Below are 16,149 nucleotides of genomic sequence, written 5' to 3' on the forward strand. Positions count from 1 at the left end.
ACACACATATTCCTCTTAAATTTGGCATCTGGTACCCCTGAGTTTTGACCCCAGGGTAAAAGTATTTCTAACATCCTAAATTATCTGAATTACTAAAGATTACCTTCTGAGTTTAGTTCTAGATCCACTTCTTCAGCAATCTTCAAATTAACTTCGTGTTACTAAATAGTTTCCCATTTCAGACCCACTAACTTCTAGAATACAGGTGCATAAAGACAAGGCATTATACAATAAAATTTTCTCTCTGTTGGTCATTATATGGTAATGTACTAGATTTTAAACTCCTTTAGGTGACAGTGTATTTCTTATGCTTTTTCAAATTCACATGGTTGTAAATCAATAGTAAATAAATGTTTGTTGGAATTACATTTGTCATTAGATTGGTAGATCCAGGTAATGCTAATTAGATCATTCTGACTGTGTCTATTTTGATTGGAATTTAACAAATGCTCTTAAAATATTAGTGGAAAACTGGTAATAGTATAGACTGCAAAATAGTATACAAATGGAAATTTTCAGGTGGTTCAGTATCCACAGAGAATGAAACTTGATCCCACGTCAAATGCGAGGAGGTCTCTAGAATTGTGATCCAAAATACTGATTCAATTTTATATAGACATGTTAACTTGTGGTGATATCAGTATCAATCTGATATTTCCAACATCCTAGCTTCTTAGTTCCTTGAACTCCTCTCCGTTCATGTACTTGTATTCCACTTACCCTAGCTACTCATTTTAAACTTTCAGAAACAATAACTACAAGCCTTCCTTAATTGTAAGCATCCTACACTCAAACTCTATTTTTCCAGATCACTCCTTCTAGCAACCCAGCTGCTACAATCCTTAAAACTCACCAAGACCTATAATCAGTCCATTGATCCTGCTCCTTTTCACGATCTCAATGTCCCCTTTATCTCCTTACTTCTCTCATTATCATCTTAACACTTTTAAATCCTTTGTTCTCTTTCATATCATGCAATCCCTTAGTAAAACTTCAGCCCTGGTCAAATTAAACTCTTCTCCCTACTCTACACCTACGTTTTCAAAGTTGAATGAGGCTGGAGGGAAACACACAACAATGCAAATCTCACTTTGAATGCATGATTATTAAACTCAGGTAGGTCCTTCACCCTCCTGATAATCAAGTATGTCCCTAATCTACTACTCTTGTCTCCTTCTAGAAAAAAAAACATTCAACTTGTTTCCCTTCTCCTAAGGATCATGGTCCTGAGATTCCTGCTGCCCAACATTTGAAAACAAATGTCTTCTACCAGTAGGATAAAACTAATCTTTTAGTGCCCTTCTTGAAATTATAGTCCAAACAAGGGATTTTTTAAAGTGAAGAAGGGCACTTGGATCTTGGACTCTCAGCCTTCAGAGCGGTGAGAAATAAATTTCTGTTTTTTAAACCAACCAGTCTATGATATTTTTGTTATAGCAGCCCACACTAACTAAGACACGAGGAAAATCAAAAATCTTTGTTGTGAATTATAGAAGGGAACTGAAAAAAAAATCAGGGGAATGGATCCATTTGAAAGTATAATTGAGGTTGAAAGTAACAAATTCATTGTGGGACTAAGCTGTCCTCTTGTGTGATTTTTCTCTAAAACACTCATCAGCAGCCCAGATATAGATATAAAAGAAAGGTATATGGTTGGATCAAAAGTTTTCCAGACGAGGAACAAGAAAGGACAATGGGACAGAGAGCTTAGTATAATGATTAGAGTATGTCTGAAATATTCTAACATGTCATATTAAGGAACATAAAATAAGCTACAAATGAAAGAAAGTAACAACAAGGAGAATCTGATAAAGGGAGAAAGTAGATGTCAATACACTAAAGGTTCTAATGAAAGGAAAGAACTGATGTTTCTGTTATATGAGTGAGTTAGAAGAATTAGTGGATATAATCAGACAGTGAGATAACAGATATTTAGTAAGTTCTTAGTAATGTGACAGTGCACTGCAACCATGGATATGTTGGGTGTTCAATTATATGCAGAGATCTAGAAACTAAAGATCAGAGTGTGATACAACTGTTTGCATGAACTAGAGGAGAAAATTAGTTTTAACTTCTCAAGGATTTGGTTTACTATGATTTCTACATGTTAGTTGACACATAGGGACTGAAGACCAATTTGTCATTAGTACAGAAAACTGAGATGGGGTAGAGGGGGGCAGAGAAAGGGAGTGTAAGGTGGTGATAAATGGACTGCTCCAAGGTTCAGGCCAGTCATACAGGAAGATGGGTATGGCAGGTAACTGGGGAAAATAGAGAATAGAATAGGAGGGATATTCAGAAAAGAATAAGAGAAGGACCCCCCCCCAAAAAAAGGATGAAAGAAGAAAATACAGAAATTAAATATATATACATACATAAACTGAAGTATGTACATAGAGTAGAAAATTAGTTATGTAAGAACTAAACTTTTCAACAAAATGAGTGAAATATCTGCATAGATGTGTGTATGAAATAAGCACTTCTACCTGCAAAGACCATTTATTTACTCTATTTCTGCTTCTCTAACAAGCAGAGGGTTACCCAGTAAATACACTGAATGGTTGTTGTTAGATAAATTACACGTTCTTAATCACAAGCAGAAAATAAAATATCTAGAATCTAGATACTATAAAGAAAACACAAAGGAAGAAAGACTGTACTATTTCTACTGTCATTACTCCTGAGTACTCATCAAGCAGCATTTTTAATGTCTCAAGCAGTGCTTCCTAACTTTTCACCTTTTCTCACCAGAAAAGGATTAAGGGAAGGATAGGAGTAAAGTGTTATCCATTCCCTTCTTCCCATAAGTCATCTTCTAATTCAATTAGCTGTCCATTATACAAATATAATAAATATATTACAAATATATTCTATAAATTAATAAATGTATTTATTCTACATATAGTCTACAAATATAATAAACATAAATATATGTGAATATTAGATTTCATAAATTATATGATATATATCATATACATATCAGTATATTATTTATAATATGAATTATATAGTATATATAGCTAAATATCTTATATAAATTATATTTAATATGAACTATTTTTATTTCCATTGTAAACACACAGCATAAACACACATCACAAACATACTTTTAAACATCATAAAAATGTATATACACACATACACACATATAGAGACATCCTCATGCCTTTTCCATCATTTCTTGCTAAAGCCCAGTTTAAAGTTTCCAAAACTGGTAAATGCATTCCAACACTTTTATAAGCCTATGCATAACAAGAAAGTCCCTGACACAAAAGTGTCAGAAATAGTGCTACGGACTTCAAATAGCCTTTTTATCTACTGGGAGTAGCAAAAAATTGTGGAATAAATCAAAAAAACAATGAAGAAAGCAAAGAAGCCTCCAATCTTTCCAGATTCGAAGTCCTGTGTCAAAGGGCAGCACCCATTTTGAAATGGCAGAAGTAGCTAGAAAAGTTCTGACTTTTTGTGTGTGTCTGTGTAAGTTTGGTTATCTTTGCCTTTGTACTTGTGTATATGTGTGCTGAGGTCAAAATAAAGGGATCAATTTAAGTATACTGTGGAAGATATAAATCAAAAGATTTATAATATATATGAAAATTGATAAAAGAAAACCAATTTCACAAAATAATTATCCCAAATATTATCCCAAATATCATCCAAAATATTCTTTCATGTTACTAGGCCCATCTCTTAGATGAAAGGGTATATGATCATGAGAAGATGGGAGAATGACATACATGTTACCAGGGAGCTACCATTAATTAGCTTAATAAACTTGATCATATAAGTAGATACAGATGAATGAATGTACAGACACATAAATATCACAGTCTATTTTAAGTTCCTAGAGCCAATGGCTTAAATGAATAATGATTTGATGTATGATAGTATCTTTTAAAATCTTACCTTCAGTTTCTACCGTCATTTTATAATTTCCACCACTAAAGTATGGAAAAGCAAATAAAAGTGATCCAGATCCTACTAAAAAGGAGGAAACTGTAATCCATCCTAGTATGTTTCCTTTCCCTCCATAATATGCTATGAACACTACTACCAGGCAAAATGAAATATCATAGGTCAATGACAGCACTAAATTCTCAGTGGTTTTCAGATGATTCTCCTTCTGAAAATTGCCAGTGCTCAGATCTACAAGACCAAACACAATACCTAAAATGTAAAAAGAAAAAAAGAAAGCAATAATATGCATTAAATTATCTTTATAAAGACAAAATAGATCATCATTATAATCACTGAAAAACAAAACAATTTGCAATGACTTAAGTTTATTTTACATTACTCTGAATGTTTAAGATCTATAAATACATAATAGTTCCTTTTCTAAAACACTAATATGTCTTAACCTCTATGAAATATTTGCTAATTGAATTTTTGTAACTATTTTTAAACTATATTTATGAGTAATATACTGAAGAATATGCTCTTTTTAATCATCTCAGTACTGATCTTTATTTTAATGTATTATGTTTCAATTATTAAAAAATGAATAAATAACAATCTAATGAATATTTGCTTATCTCCCATCTAGAATAGGAAATAAAACGTTAACAAAATAGTTGAAACCCAACATGCACTCCCTAAACACATTCTTCTCTCTCACTCTATAACCCATATCCAATATTTGGAGTTTACCATTTCTGAGCCGTTTTAACACTTTTTTGACAATGTATATATACATCCTTTAACAATATAGAGTATCATTTGTCATGTTCTTGAACAGTAAGTAAATGGTATCATATATGTGTATTTCTATAACTCAGCATCCAACTGGGAAAAATAAACATACTAAGTATTTGAAACAGAAAGAAATTGATATCGGTGTTGGTTACAAAAGTAATACATTTGTTGGAGTGAAAAGAAAAAATAGTTACTAATCAAAACTCATGATAGGGCTTCCCTGGTGGCGCAGTGGGTGAGGGTCCGCCTGCCGATGCAGGGGACGCGGGTTCGTGCCCCAGTCCGGGAGGATCCCACATGCCGCGGAGTGGCTGGGCCCGTGAGCCATGGCCGCTGAGTCTGCGCGTCCGGAGCCTGTCCTCCGCAGCGGGAGAGGCCACAGCGGTGAGAGGCCCGCGTACCGAAAAAAAAAAAAAACAAAAAAACCCAAAACTCATGATATAAATGCCACTAAAGTTGCTGGAGTAGTGACAGCTACTGCTGCTGCTACTGCTGTTGGAACTGCAATCACTACCTCTTTGTAGGAAGCCAGGACCCACACACCTATTAATGCTATGAAATTTAGCTACCTCATAGTCACCTGCTGTTTCTGCTGCTCTTGCAGTTGCTTGAGCCAGTGCCCATGAACACTGTACTGCTGCATCATCCACTGTTGTTGCTGATGGAGTTTTATTTATTCCTGACTATAAATCCAGGAGCCTTCGCTTACCCAGTATTGCTGCTGCTGCCAAAATCATCACCAGCGTAGAGATAGAAAAGAGAGGCTTCCCATTGCCCCTTTTTCAAATGTACTGCCACAGCCTCTTACTGGCAACACCTAAGTGGAAGCCAGCTGGCAAGGAAGTCTGGTAACTGTAGTTTACAGGCTGCCAGTCCCCTTGGAAATAGGGGTGAGTCCAGAATGGCAACAATGGAGTGCATGGCCAACAAATAACTTGAAGAGTTCACCCTCTGGACTACTTAGGACACATTTTCACCCTTCTTCCCATATTTAAACTTCCATACCAAATTAATAGCAACATAATCATGCTTCTGCCAAACATGTTGCGATTATCATTCTTACAAACAAAGATGTTCTCACTTTTTCCCCCAAAATGGAGACACATAGTCCAATCAGTCACCATATCCATTTCAAGGTAATTTTAACCCTTCTTCTAGTTGAATCACAAACCTGAATGGGTTTTCTTTAACATAAAAATTAAATTGTAAGATATAAATGGTATAAGTAAATAAATAATTAAGCAAAGATGTAGGCCTAACTAAATCTGTGAGGGAACTGTATTGCAGAAGAAACCATAATCAGACCCAGAACCACAGCAGTTTAACAGACCAAAACCAGCAAGAAACAAGATACAGAAACTTTGCTGCACCTAAAAGCATTTTCTTCAACTCTCATTTTTTTTTTTAACATCTTTGTTGGAGTATAATTGCTTTACAATGGTGTGTTAGTTTCCGCTTTATAACAAAGTGAATCACTTACACATATACATATGTTCCCATATCTCTTCCCTCTTGCGTCTCCCTCCCTACCACCCTCCCTATCCCACCCCTCTAGGTGGTCACAAAGCAGCAAGCTGATCTCCCTGTGCTATGCGGCTGCTTCCCACTAGCTATCTATTTTACATTTGGTAGTATATATATATGTCCATGCCACTCTCTCACTTTGTCAACTCTCATTTTAAATGTGGCAAAGGAGGATACTGGCCAAGGCAAAGAATGTCCTGTCAGTAACTGTGTCCGTCTCTGGGTTGGGGTATTAATTCCTCTTCCAATTTAGGAATATTCTGTAGAGACAAATTTGTAAAGTTATCTTCCACAATACTCTTCTATAAAATAGTAAGGGAAAGAGGAAGAGAAAAAAATTAAAAATTGAAATACATACACACACAAATGTATATATGTTTGTGTGTGCGTACATTTAAAACAAGAGAAAAATGCATAGTTGCTACAGTGTTTATGTCTCTAAATGGTTATTAGACTACAGTTGATATTTATAACTTCCTCCTTCCAAATTTCACCCTCTCTTCTTCCTCTTGATTTCAGATAACATATATAGATTACTAACATAAAGCATATGCCTCACTCTACAGGACAGTACCCAAACTTTTGATTCCTGTCTCCTAGCTGATGCCTTATCTGAGTCTTCAATAGGACATTAAAATTATCTATAACGCCAAGAGTTTCTGGTTATTGAACTCTGTAGTAAGACCAGTGAATTCCATGAACATGAACTTCCTGATGTACTTCTTTTGCTGTAAAACGAGTTCCTTCCTTAAAAGTAATGTGATACTACATAAGATGATTATGATGGTGTATGAGGCATTCATTAAGTCCAATTATAGTTGTTCTGGCAGAACTGTGGTGATGAAAGAAGAACCCAGATCTAAAATAAATATCTGTTTCAGTGATGAGAAGTTATTGCCCACTCTATAATAGAAGCAGATAACATAATCAACCTGTTTCCAGATAGCTGGTTGGTTTCACTAGGGAATGGAGTTATTTCCTGGATTGTGTTGAATTTTCCTGGTGGCAATTCAGGCACTCCGAAATGCAATAGCCAGATCAGCTCTGGTGAAGATAAAGCCTTGCATTCAGCTCTCATATAAACTCTTATCTTTGATATGATTGTCACTATAAATATGAGCCCACTGAACAAGACATACAATGGCAGAGGAAAGAGGCTGATTAATATTCACAGGATAGCTGTCTATCTACTTCATTACTGAGAGCTTCCTCTGCAATGGATTTCTTTTGGTGAACATTCACATAGGATAACTTTGCCCATTCAGAGACATATCACTTACACAACCCTTTCCTAATCACCAAATGGTCAAACCATTAGTCAAAGGCAGCCTGGTATCTAGGCAATACAGACAATCAGTTGTACTCTCCAATGTTTTGCCCACTGGAAGGACTTCCTTTTTTCTCTGTTTTTCAGGGCTATGATGCTTCCTATAGCATTAGACTACAGCAGACTTTCGTCTTCAGAAAACCACAGGTTCACCAAAGGTTATGTTTTTTCTTAGTAGTGGGTGGTAGAAATGAAAAACTTGTCCTTCGTTTGAGAAGAGGTAGCCCTGCACACTCCATACCAATTGGTCCCTAGAGACATCACTGAAGTGGCAGGCAAATTTTGGGTATATAAGATATTATCTCCCAGGACAGAGTTTATGTTAGTCATTCTGGGAAGGCTGGAATCTGATTCTAGCTATGAGTCTAGTAGCAATAAGGGATGGTAGGGTGGGTCATGAGGGCAATCAGCATTCCCTTAACTCAGGTGAAGTAAATTCAGGGTCTCCAAGCAAGGAATTGTTTCTTTTTGAGACATAGCAGGAATAGTTGGTCCTACTGGGAAAGGAGGTTCAGGATTTCAGAGTTTACAGTTGTCGGATTCACAGAATTCCACCCAAATACCTTTGTCCCAATTCTCGGGGTTCCACTCTTCTCCAATCAATGCCCCAATTCTCACATAAGTGATCTCATAAATTTATGAATTCAACTTATGTTGTAATTCTGAAAGTGTGAATACGGGTTGGGACTGTTCCAAATATGCAGTATGTGCCTAAAAGTGATAAGATTCTCACAGAAAATTCACCATCAGAAAAGCTCACGCATTTCTAATCATGCCCTAAACTTCTCATTTTCTTTCTGTGAATTTTTCAGTGCAGTGAGAAGCAATCAACCCCAAAATCTCTGTAGTCAAAACTTCCACCATAGGACTCAATTGCAGAAGCTCTTAGTCTCTCAAAGTCTTGCCTCTAGTAAGAACTTTATCCCAGGCAACATTTTAAATAACTCTTTTAAGTCACTACATGCCACTGACTTCCAGTGTACCATTTTCCACAGGCACAAATATTGCTTTTTTCATTGCTTTCAAGCCCAATCAGGTGAGATAACCAATTCCAGATTCCCATCTTTAAGGGTTGTTTTGTTTGTATTTTTCCTGGTTCAATGCCTGGTATGGAGTACTACATAAAAATCACATAATTTTTGTAATTTATAAACCAACTAGTTTTATTACATTAGTGAAGGTAAAAATTTGGTCAAAAACTTTTTAAATATCTTTATACTATGTATCATGATATTTACAAAATAAAGGAATATTATTCTCGTTACACACTCAGATACTTTAACCAATTTCTTAGCCATACTTACCTCTAATAAAATGTTAATTCATATTTTTTCTGAAGAATATATTTTAATATGATCTTATCTCTAATTGTTCTTATAAAATTAATTGTAGGGGCTTCCTTGGTGGCGCAGTGGTTGGGAGTCCGCCTGCCGATGGAGGGGACACGGGTTCATGCCCCAGTCTGGGAGGATCCCACATGCCACAGAGTGGCTGGGCCCGTGAGCCATGGCCGCTGAGCCTGCGCGTCCAGAGCCTGTGCTCCGCAATGGGAGAGGCCACAAAAGTGAGAGGCCCGTGTACCGCAAAAAAAAAAAAAAATTAATTGTAATTCAGAATTGCTTTTTATAGTTTTGCAGTAAAGAGTTAACTCAAGCCTGGGTTGCTCAAAAAGAGGCCTGTCTTCAAGACTGGTCTTTGGTTGGCTCCTGGGAGATGACTCTGAGCCCTTGGAATATTCTACCATATAAGCGTGCTTTTATATGCTGGAGGCCTTGAGCCACACAGTTCCATTTTGGTCAGACAGTTTATGTTAACAACATGCTTTATGGTGAATACCTTTTTTGTTGGGTGTGAGCGATGGAGTAATAGAATCTGAGTAGCTGAGGTCAGTCACACAGATGCTGCATGCCTAGAGGACTGACATCCCCTCAAAAACAAAAACAAAAGCAAAAACCCTGGACACCAAGGCTCACATGCTCTTCCTTGGCTGGCAACTCTTTGCATATGTGTTATCACACGTTGTTGCTGAGAGTATAAAGCATATCCCTACTATTAATTCCACTGGAAAAGGACACATGGAAGCCTAGCCTGGTTTTTTCTGGACTTTGTCTCATGTGCCTTTTCCCTTTGTTAATTTCAATCTGTATCCTTTCACTATAATAAATCATAACCATGAGTATAACATCTTTCTCTGAGTCCTTCTAGTGAATCATTTAGCCTGACTGAGGTCTTAGACATCTCCAATATAATAGTTAATAAATTTGAAGTTGATAAAGCCTCCAAATGACTCTTTACTACAGATCATAATATTTTCATTGAAAAAGCACTCTTTATAAGTGTGCAAGTATCCCATAAGCTCAAAGAAAACACTACTAAATAATGTCTTCAGTTATATTTTTGTACTGAAATATTTCAGACAAAATACTCAATTCAGAGAATCTTTCTTTGACAAATACTTTACAAGACAAACCTCTTTAAATAGGTTGTCTCTATGATTATTTTGAATGTTTCACCAAATTTAAGTGCCCAAAGCCACAGGCCTCCTTAATTTCAATTCAATATATGAAAATGAATCATTGTAATTCACTAAATTAATATAATAAAAAATAAAAGCTACATGAACATCAAAATGCAGAAAAAGCATTTGACAAAATCTAACCCCCTTTCATAATAAAAACACTCAATGAACTAGGAATAAAAGGCAACTTCTTCAAATCGTTGAAGTACATACATGGAAAACATAGAGCACACTTAAAAATTAAACTGTAGAGGCATCGTATGACTGAGCAATTTCACTCCTAGGTATAAATCCAGAGAAATGAAAATATATGTCCACACAAATACTTACACACAGTTCAGTTCCACATGTAAAGAGCTTAGAAGTTACCACTATGTCCTAGTAAGTAACAAACTGAACAGACTGAAAAATTAACACTCTTCTTGAATACATAAGAGAGGGGAAGACACAGGGCAAATTTGACAAGATTTTGAATTCAACTGTCATTATAATTCATCAATCCATACATTTACATTTTGCGTTTGATTTCCAGAAACATCTGTTCTGTGGTTAAAAGAAATGAGAGCTTACTTCAGGGCTTTGATGGGAGCCCTTGAATTCTCAGACTATAACATGAGCTGAGAGTTAACAAACCTAAGTTTGTCATTTTCTCTTCATAAGTGCTTAAGGGCATTCAAAAGATTCCATCCATCACCAGAGTCCTTATAGTCATCATTACTACCATAAGGTAAATTAAGCATCCACTCAGCTTTCAAGGTACATGCTTCATTTGGCATTTCATCCCAATCAAGCCTAGGTGATAGCTTGATTAGTTATGATACCACTACATGCCAAGAACTACTACCCGTCTTCCACTGGCAAAGAGCTCAGCACTTCACTCAAGATTAAAGGCATAACAAAACCAATCCTAAAATTACAACTTTATGAGTATATCTTCTGGGACTACTCCTGATACCAATTCCATAACAGTCTGAATCCAATCAGAAGAGAGAAACCACACAGTAATTTGAACAAGAAAAGTTTAGTATAAAGAATTATTAACTATAACAGGAGATTCGTGTAACAAGGCATTAGCTAGTTAGATGTAAAGAGAATGCTAAAGAATATAGAAATAGCCCATATAAGGAACAACCACTCCCCCAGGGCTGAAAGGGAGCACTGAAGGGCTAAAATTCACACCTTGCTGAAGAGAGCATAGCCATGGCTTATTGAACGACCAAGAAGTCACTGTGGTGCCATGCTAACAAAACTGGCAGGAAATCTATACTCTAAAACTTTGTGGTAGTTCTCCTTCTATGTGCTGGGGAAAGCTCAGGAATGCCAAAGGAAGCTGCCAGCCACTGAGTGCTTCTGGACACCATGCACTACAGCAGAGTGATACTGGAGAAGATGCAAGCACTGCAACAGCTTGATGATAGAGAAATCTGTATACACTGCAGGAGCTTGTCAAGCAAACACACTGGAACCAAGAAGTAAAATTTCCTGTGTAATGGCTCTCCAGTACCTTCTACTGATAAAATTTAACATTGTGACAGCTCACAAAGAAAAATATTTAAAGGGCCCAGGTCTATTTTCACAGAGCAGGCAAAAAGGATGAGTTTGGAGCTGAGAGGCAAAAAGCTGATACTAATATTGATATAGAGAGGCAATAAATCGACAAACTAATTCTGAAAGAGTTTGTGTAGGCACCCAATCATACATAAACTCTTTCAGAAAAAAGAAGAGAAAGGAATGCATCCAAATTAATTTAATAAGGCCAGTATAACCTGATACTAAAGACAGACAAAAACATTCCAAGAAAACTACAAACCAATACTCTCATTAAAAAAAATTCTTAGCAAAATTTTGGCAAATTGAATCCAGCAATCTATAAAAAAAGATAATAGGCCAGCAATAAGGGTTTATCCCAGGAATGCAAGGTTGGTTAAAAATCCAAAAATCAAAAAACACAATATATAATGTTAATAGAATAAATAAGAAAAACCATATCATGGTCTCAGTAGATACAGGAAAAGAAACACTTGATAAAATTCAACACCATTGATGACAAAAATTCCCAACCAACTAAGAATAAAAGGGAACATCTACAAACTGGTGAAGAGTATCCACAAAAACCCTGCAGTTAACATACTTAATTGTGAAAGGCTAAATGATTTCTACCTAAAATCAGGAAAAATAAATGAATATCTCTTTGCAGAACTTCTATTCAACATTGTACTGGAGGTCCTAGTCAGTACAAGAAAGCAAAAAAAAGAAATAAAAAGCATACAGACTGGGAAGAAAGAAGTAAAACCATCCTGATTCACAGCTGACATGATCACGTAGTTAAAAATCCTAAGGAATCTGCCAAAAGCCTCCTAAAACTAATAAATTAATACAGCAAACTTGCAGGAGAGAAGACCTAAACAGATACACCATGGTCAGGCATCAGAACACTCAGTATTGTTAAGATGTCAATTTTCTGTAGAGGATCGACTTGAGGACACAGGGAGGGGGAAGGGTAAGCTGGGACGAAGTGAGAGAGTGGCATGGACATATACACACTCCCAAATGTAAAACAGATAGTTAGGGGGAAGCAGCCGCACAGCACAGGGAGATCAGCTCGGTGCTTTGTGACCACCTAGAGGGGTGGGATAGGGAGGGTGGGAGGGAGATGCAAGAGGGAGGAGATATGGGGTTATATGTATACATACAGCTGATTCACTTTGTTATACAGCAGAAACTAACACAACATTGTAAAGCAATTATACTCCAATAAAGATGTTAAAAAATATATATATAGGCTTAAGCTGATTGCAAAATGAATCTTTCATTGGGGTCTGGAAAATCTACTCTCCTAGCAACTATCTTTCAAAAAAAGAAAATTTTATATATATATATATATATATATATATATATATATATATATATATATATAATTCTAATTTGCTATTTGAGGTTTCCCGTAGAATGACTGTTTTGAGCAATAGTAATTTCTGTATTCTTTCTTATAATAAATCAAAAGAAAAAAAGATGTGAATTTTCTCCAAACCTATACAATCAAAGCATACCCAACTAAAATCCCAGTAAGTTTTTTTACAGAATTAAACAAACTGATTCTACAATTAATGTGGAGAGGCAAAGTAACTAGGATAGCCAAAACAACTTTTAAAAAGAACAAAGTCATAAAAATACCTGATTTCAAAACATATAAGAAAACCAGAGTAAACAATGCAATACAGCATTTGCATAAGTTAGACATATTAGTTCAATAAAACAGAATAGAGAGGCTAGAAAAAGACTCTAGAGATTAGAATTTCAACAACAGTGTCAAGGTAATGCAATGGGTCAAAAGACAGTCTGTTTAATAAATCATGCTGGAATAAAGTATCCATATGGAGAAAAATTATTTTTGACTCTTTCCATACACACACAAAAAAATCATTCAAAATGGATCAGAGATCTAAACATAAGGGCTAAACCATAAAAATTCTAGAAAACAACAAAGCAGAAAATCTTCATGACATTGAGTTAGGCAATACATTCTTAGATAGAAACCAAAAAGAATGAACCATAAAAAATTAAGAAACTGGACTTCAACAAAAGTGAACACCTTTTTCATCAAAAAGGCACAAGAAAATGAAAAGGCAAATCACAGATTTGCGGGAAGAGAGGGAGAGGGTGGCAGGCAGGCAGGTATGGCCTGAGTCTGGTCATAAGGAATGATCAAAAAAAACCATGTCAAAGTTCAACATAGAGAATGAAAGACCCATATACTTTAAGACTGGCATGGACATAAGAAACAGGGAAAGAATGAGGAACTGTTGAAGACTAAAGAGGAAGTCTAAAGTATGACAACTAAATGCAACATGTGTTCCTGGATAGAATTTTGGACCAAAAAGGGAAAGGAGAAAATATTGAGACAGTTGGCAATATGTAAGTGGGGGTACGAATTCATAACATGATGGTGGTGTCACACTGATATTCCTGACTGGGAGGGGTGTAAGGTGGTTATGCAGCAGCATGTCCTCACTTTCGGAAGATGCACACTGGAGTATTTAGCAGTGATGGGGCACCATGTCTGAAAAAGTCTATAAGTATAGGAAAGAAAAGGTGAAGGAACAAATGTGGTAAAATGTAAACAACTGGAGAATCTAGGTGAAGGGGAGGTAGGAATGCTTTGTATTGCCTTTGCACCCTTTCTGTATGTTTGAAATTGTTTAAAATGTAACAGTAAATAAATGAATTGATAAATGGAAAATGAAGAATTCATTTAAATAAATTCATAAATTCATTTATGAATGAAAGACTCAGTATTTATACCCAAACTGTGCTAATGATCCGTATGAAGTCAGTTAATAAGCAGTAGAGCTAAAAACCATTCACTGCAACCACTTGTTAAAAACGTTCACTGGCTCCACATTACCCACCGAATAGGGAGATTATATTGAGATGATGCTTGTAAAGTACCTGACTTATTAACCCAGTACATTAATGGGAAGTAATCAACTTTTAGTATCCTTTCAGAATTCTCAGTCTGATATTTAAAGACCTTCATAATGTGGCCACAATTTGTCTTTTTCTTCTTTTTTAATTTACTTATGTATTCAATACATATTTATTGTCTTTTCTGCCTCAGTCACTATATTAGGTCCTGGGGAGACACGATGAATAAAATAAATATAATTACCGGTTTGGGTGGTTAGGTGAAACCATCATCCAGCCAAACTTGTCACTCACCATTCTAAAACAAGGCTTTCCTGTAACTGAGTGTTTACTTACCAAAACACTCTTTCATTCATTTCCTTATTCAATAAATATTCTACATCCCCAGCTATCACTATACCTATTTGTCAAGGCATAATTCAAATGCTTCTTTCTCAAAGAAACTTCTTTAATGATTTCTCAAGACAAACTGATGACTATTTATTTGTTCCTCTCATATGGTACTTATCACATATAGTCTTTTTATTGAAGTTATTTAGTCACAGCATTTTAGAGCAAAAACAGATCATGTTTGGCAAACTCCAATATCATCAGTGTAAACAGGATAGTAAAGAATCTAGGTGTAATGGGAGCGGTGAGGGCTGTGGCCAAGTAGAAAATATATGCCTTCTCTAAAGGCATTCAAATTCACACTCTTCTTCAAACTGTGTGGGCAAAGATAAACACCTTTGAGTTTGGTTTCTCTGATATAGTTTGAGGTCCCACTCCACCTCTTCAATCCACACATAAGGAAACAAGATCCAGGAGACAAGTGGCTTGGCCAATGTGTCTCAAAATCGTGGGTAGAAGCAGAAACAACCTGGTGATCACAGATACTGTTTTCGACTTTATTTTAATCTCCCAAGTGATTCAGCCCTGAATGACAGAGCTTCTCAGGGCTGGTGACCAAACAACGGTTCAACGACTCAACGCCACCCTCCCTCCATCAGGCTCTCTGGAGGCCAGGCCCCCTTCACACACGGAGGGGGGATTATGTCCATCAGGCGCCTGATGAGGTGAAGTAAACCAGGCAGTGGCCCGTTTAACCAGCTTTGATTCCAGACGTACCTTGAGGACGCTGGAGAGTCCCGCCACACGAAGCGGGGCCACCACACCACACGTAGCTCTCCCCACGCACCTCGTCCCTCTTCCGCCTCCCCAACGTAGGCAACCCTCTGACGCCCCGCATTGGCCCGCACCAGAACCACCTCTCCTCTACCCAGCCCCCCCGTCAGGCTTACATTGAGAGATGACCAGGATGCAGAAGAAAATCAGGAAGCAACGGATGTTGTTAAAACGCTGACAGCGGGGAAAAGTCATACAGCCCAAGCCGCAGGGCCCCTCCAAACTCTCTTTCTGTTTTTCCCGTACCTTCTTGATACTGGAAGGCGTGGACCCAGCCTGGTCTCTTTCTCTGAACCTTCCGAACTTGATTAGGTTAGCTGGAAAGATCCTGAAGAGCGGGTTTTTTCCCCTGGCTTTCCCGGCCTCGGCCTCCGAGGGCACAGTGTTCTCGGCAGGTTGGGCCAGCGCAGCCCGGGGCTCCACTTCCACTAGGGCTTCTTGCATGGCTCCGCCGCGGCCCGCTGAGGCAGGGGTCGTGGCTGACGCTGGGCGGCGC

General features: G+C 37.0%; 1 protein-coding gene across 1 annotated transcript in view; it reads right to left on the reverse strand.

Moving 5' to 3' along the window:
- The window catches only part of LOC309819842 (solute carrier organic anion transporter family member 6A1-like), a gene marked incomplete at both ends in the record, with an annotated part of 96,303 nt that extends 80,586 nt beyond the window's left edge, over window positions 1–15,717 (reverse strand). Inside the window, 2 exons of the mRNA XM_082650310.1 lie at window positions 3,907–4,167; window positions 15,597–15,717. Of these exons, the coding sequence (XP_082506436.1) occupies window positions 3,907–4,167; window positions 15,597–15,717 (382 nt within the window). The remainder of the gene's footprint in view (window positions 1–3,906; window positions 4,168–15,596) is intronic.
- Window positions 15,718–16,149: the final 432 nt, after the last annotated feature.

The sequence above is a fragment of the Grampus griseus genome, assembly GCF_964374135.1.
Source record: "Grampus griseus genome assembly, chromosome: 3".
NCBI classification, from domain to species: Eukaryota; Metazoa; Chordata; class Mammalia; order Artiodactyla; family Delphinidae; genus Grampus; species Grampus griseus.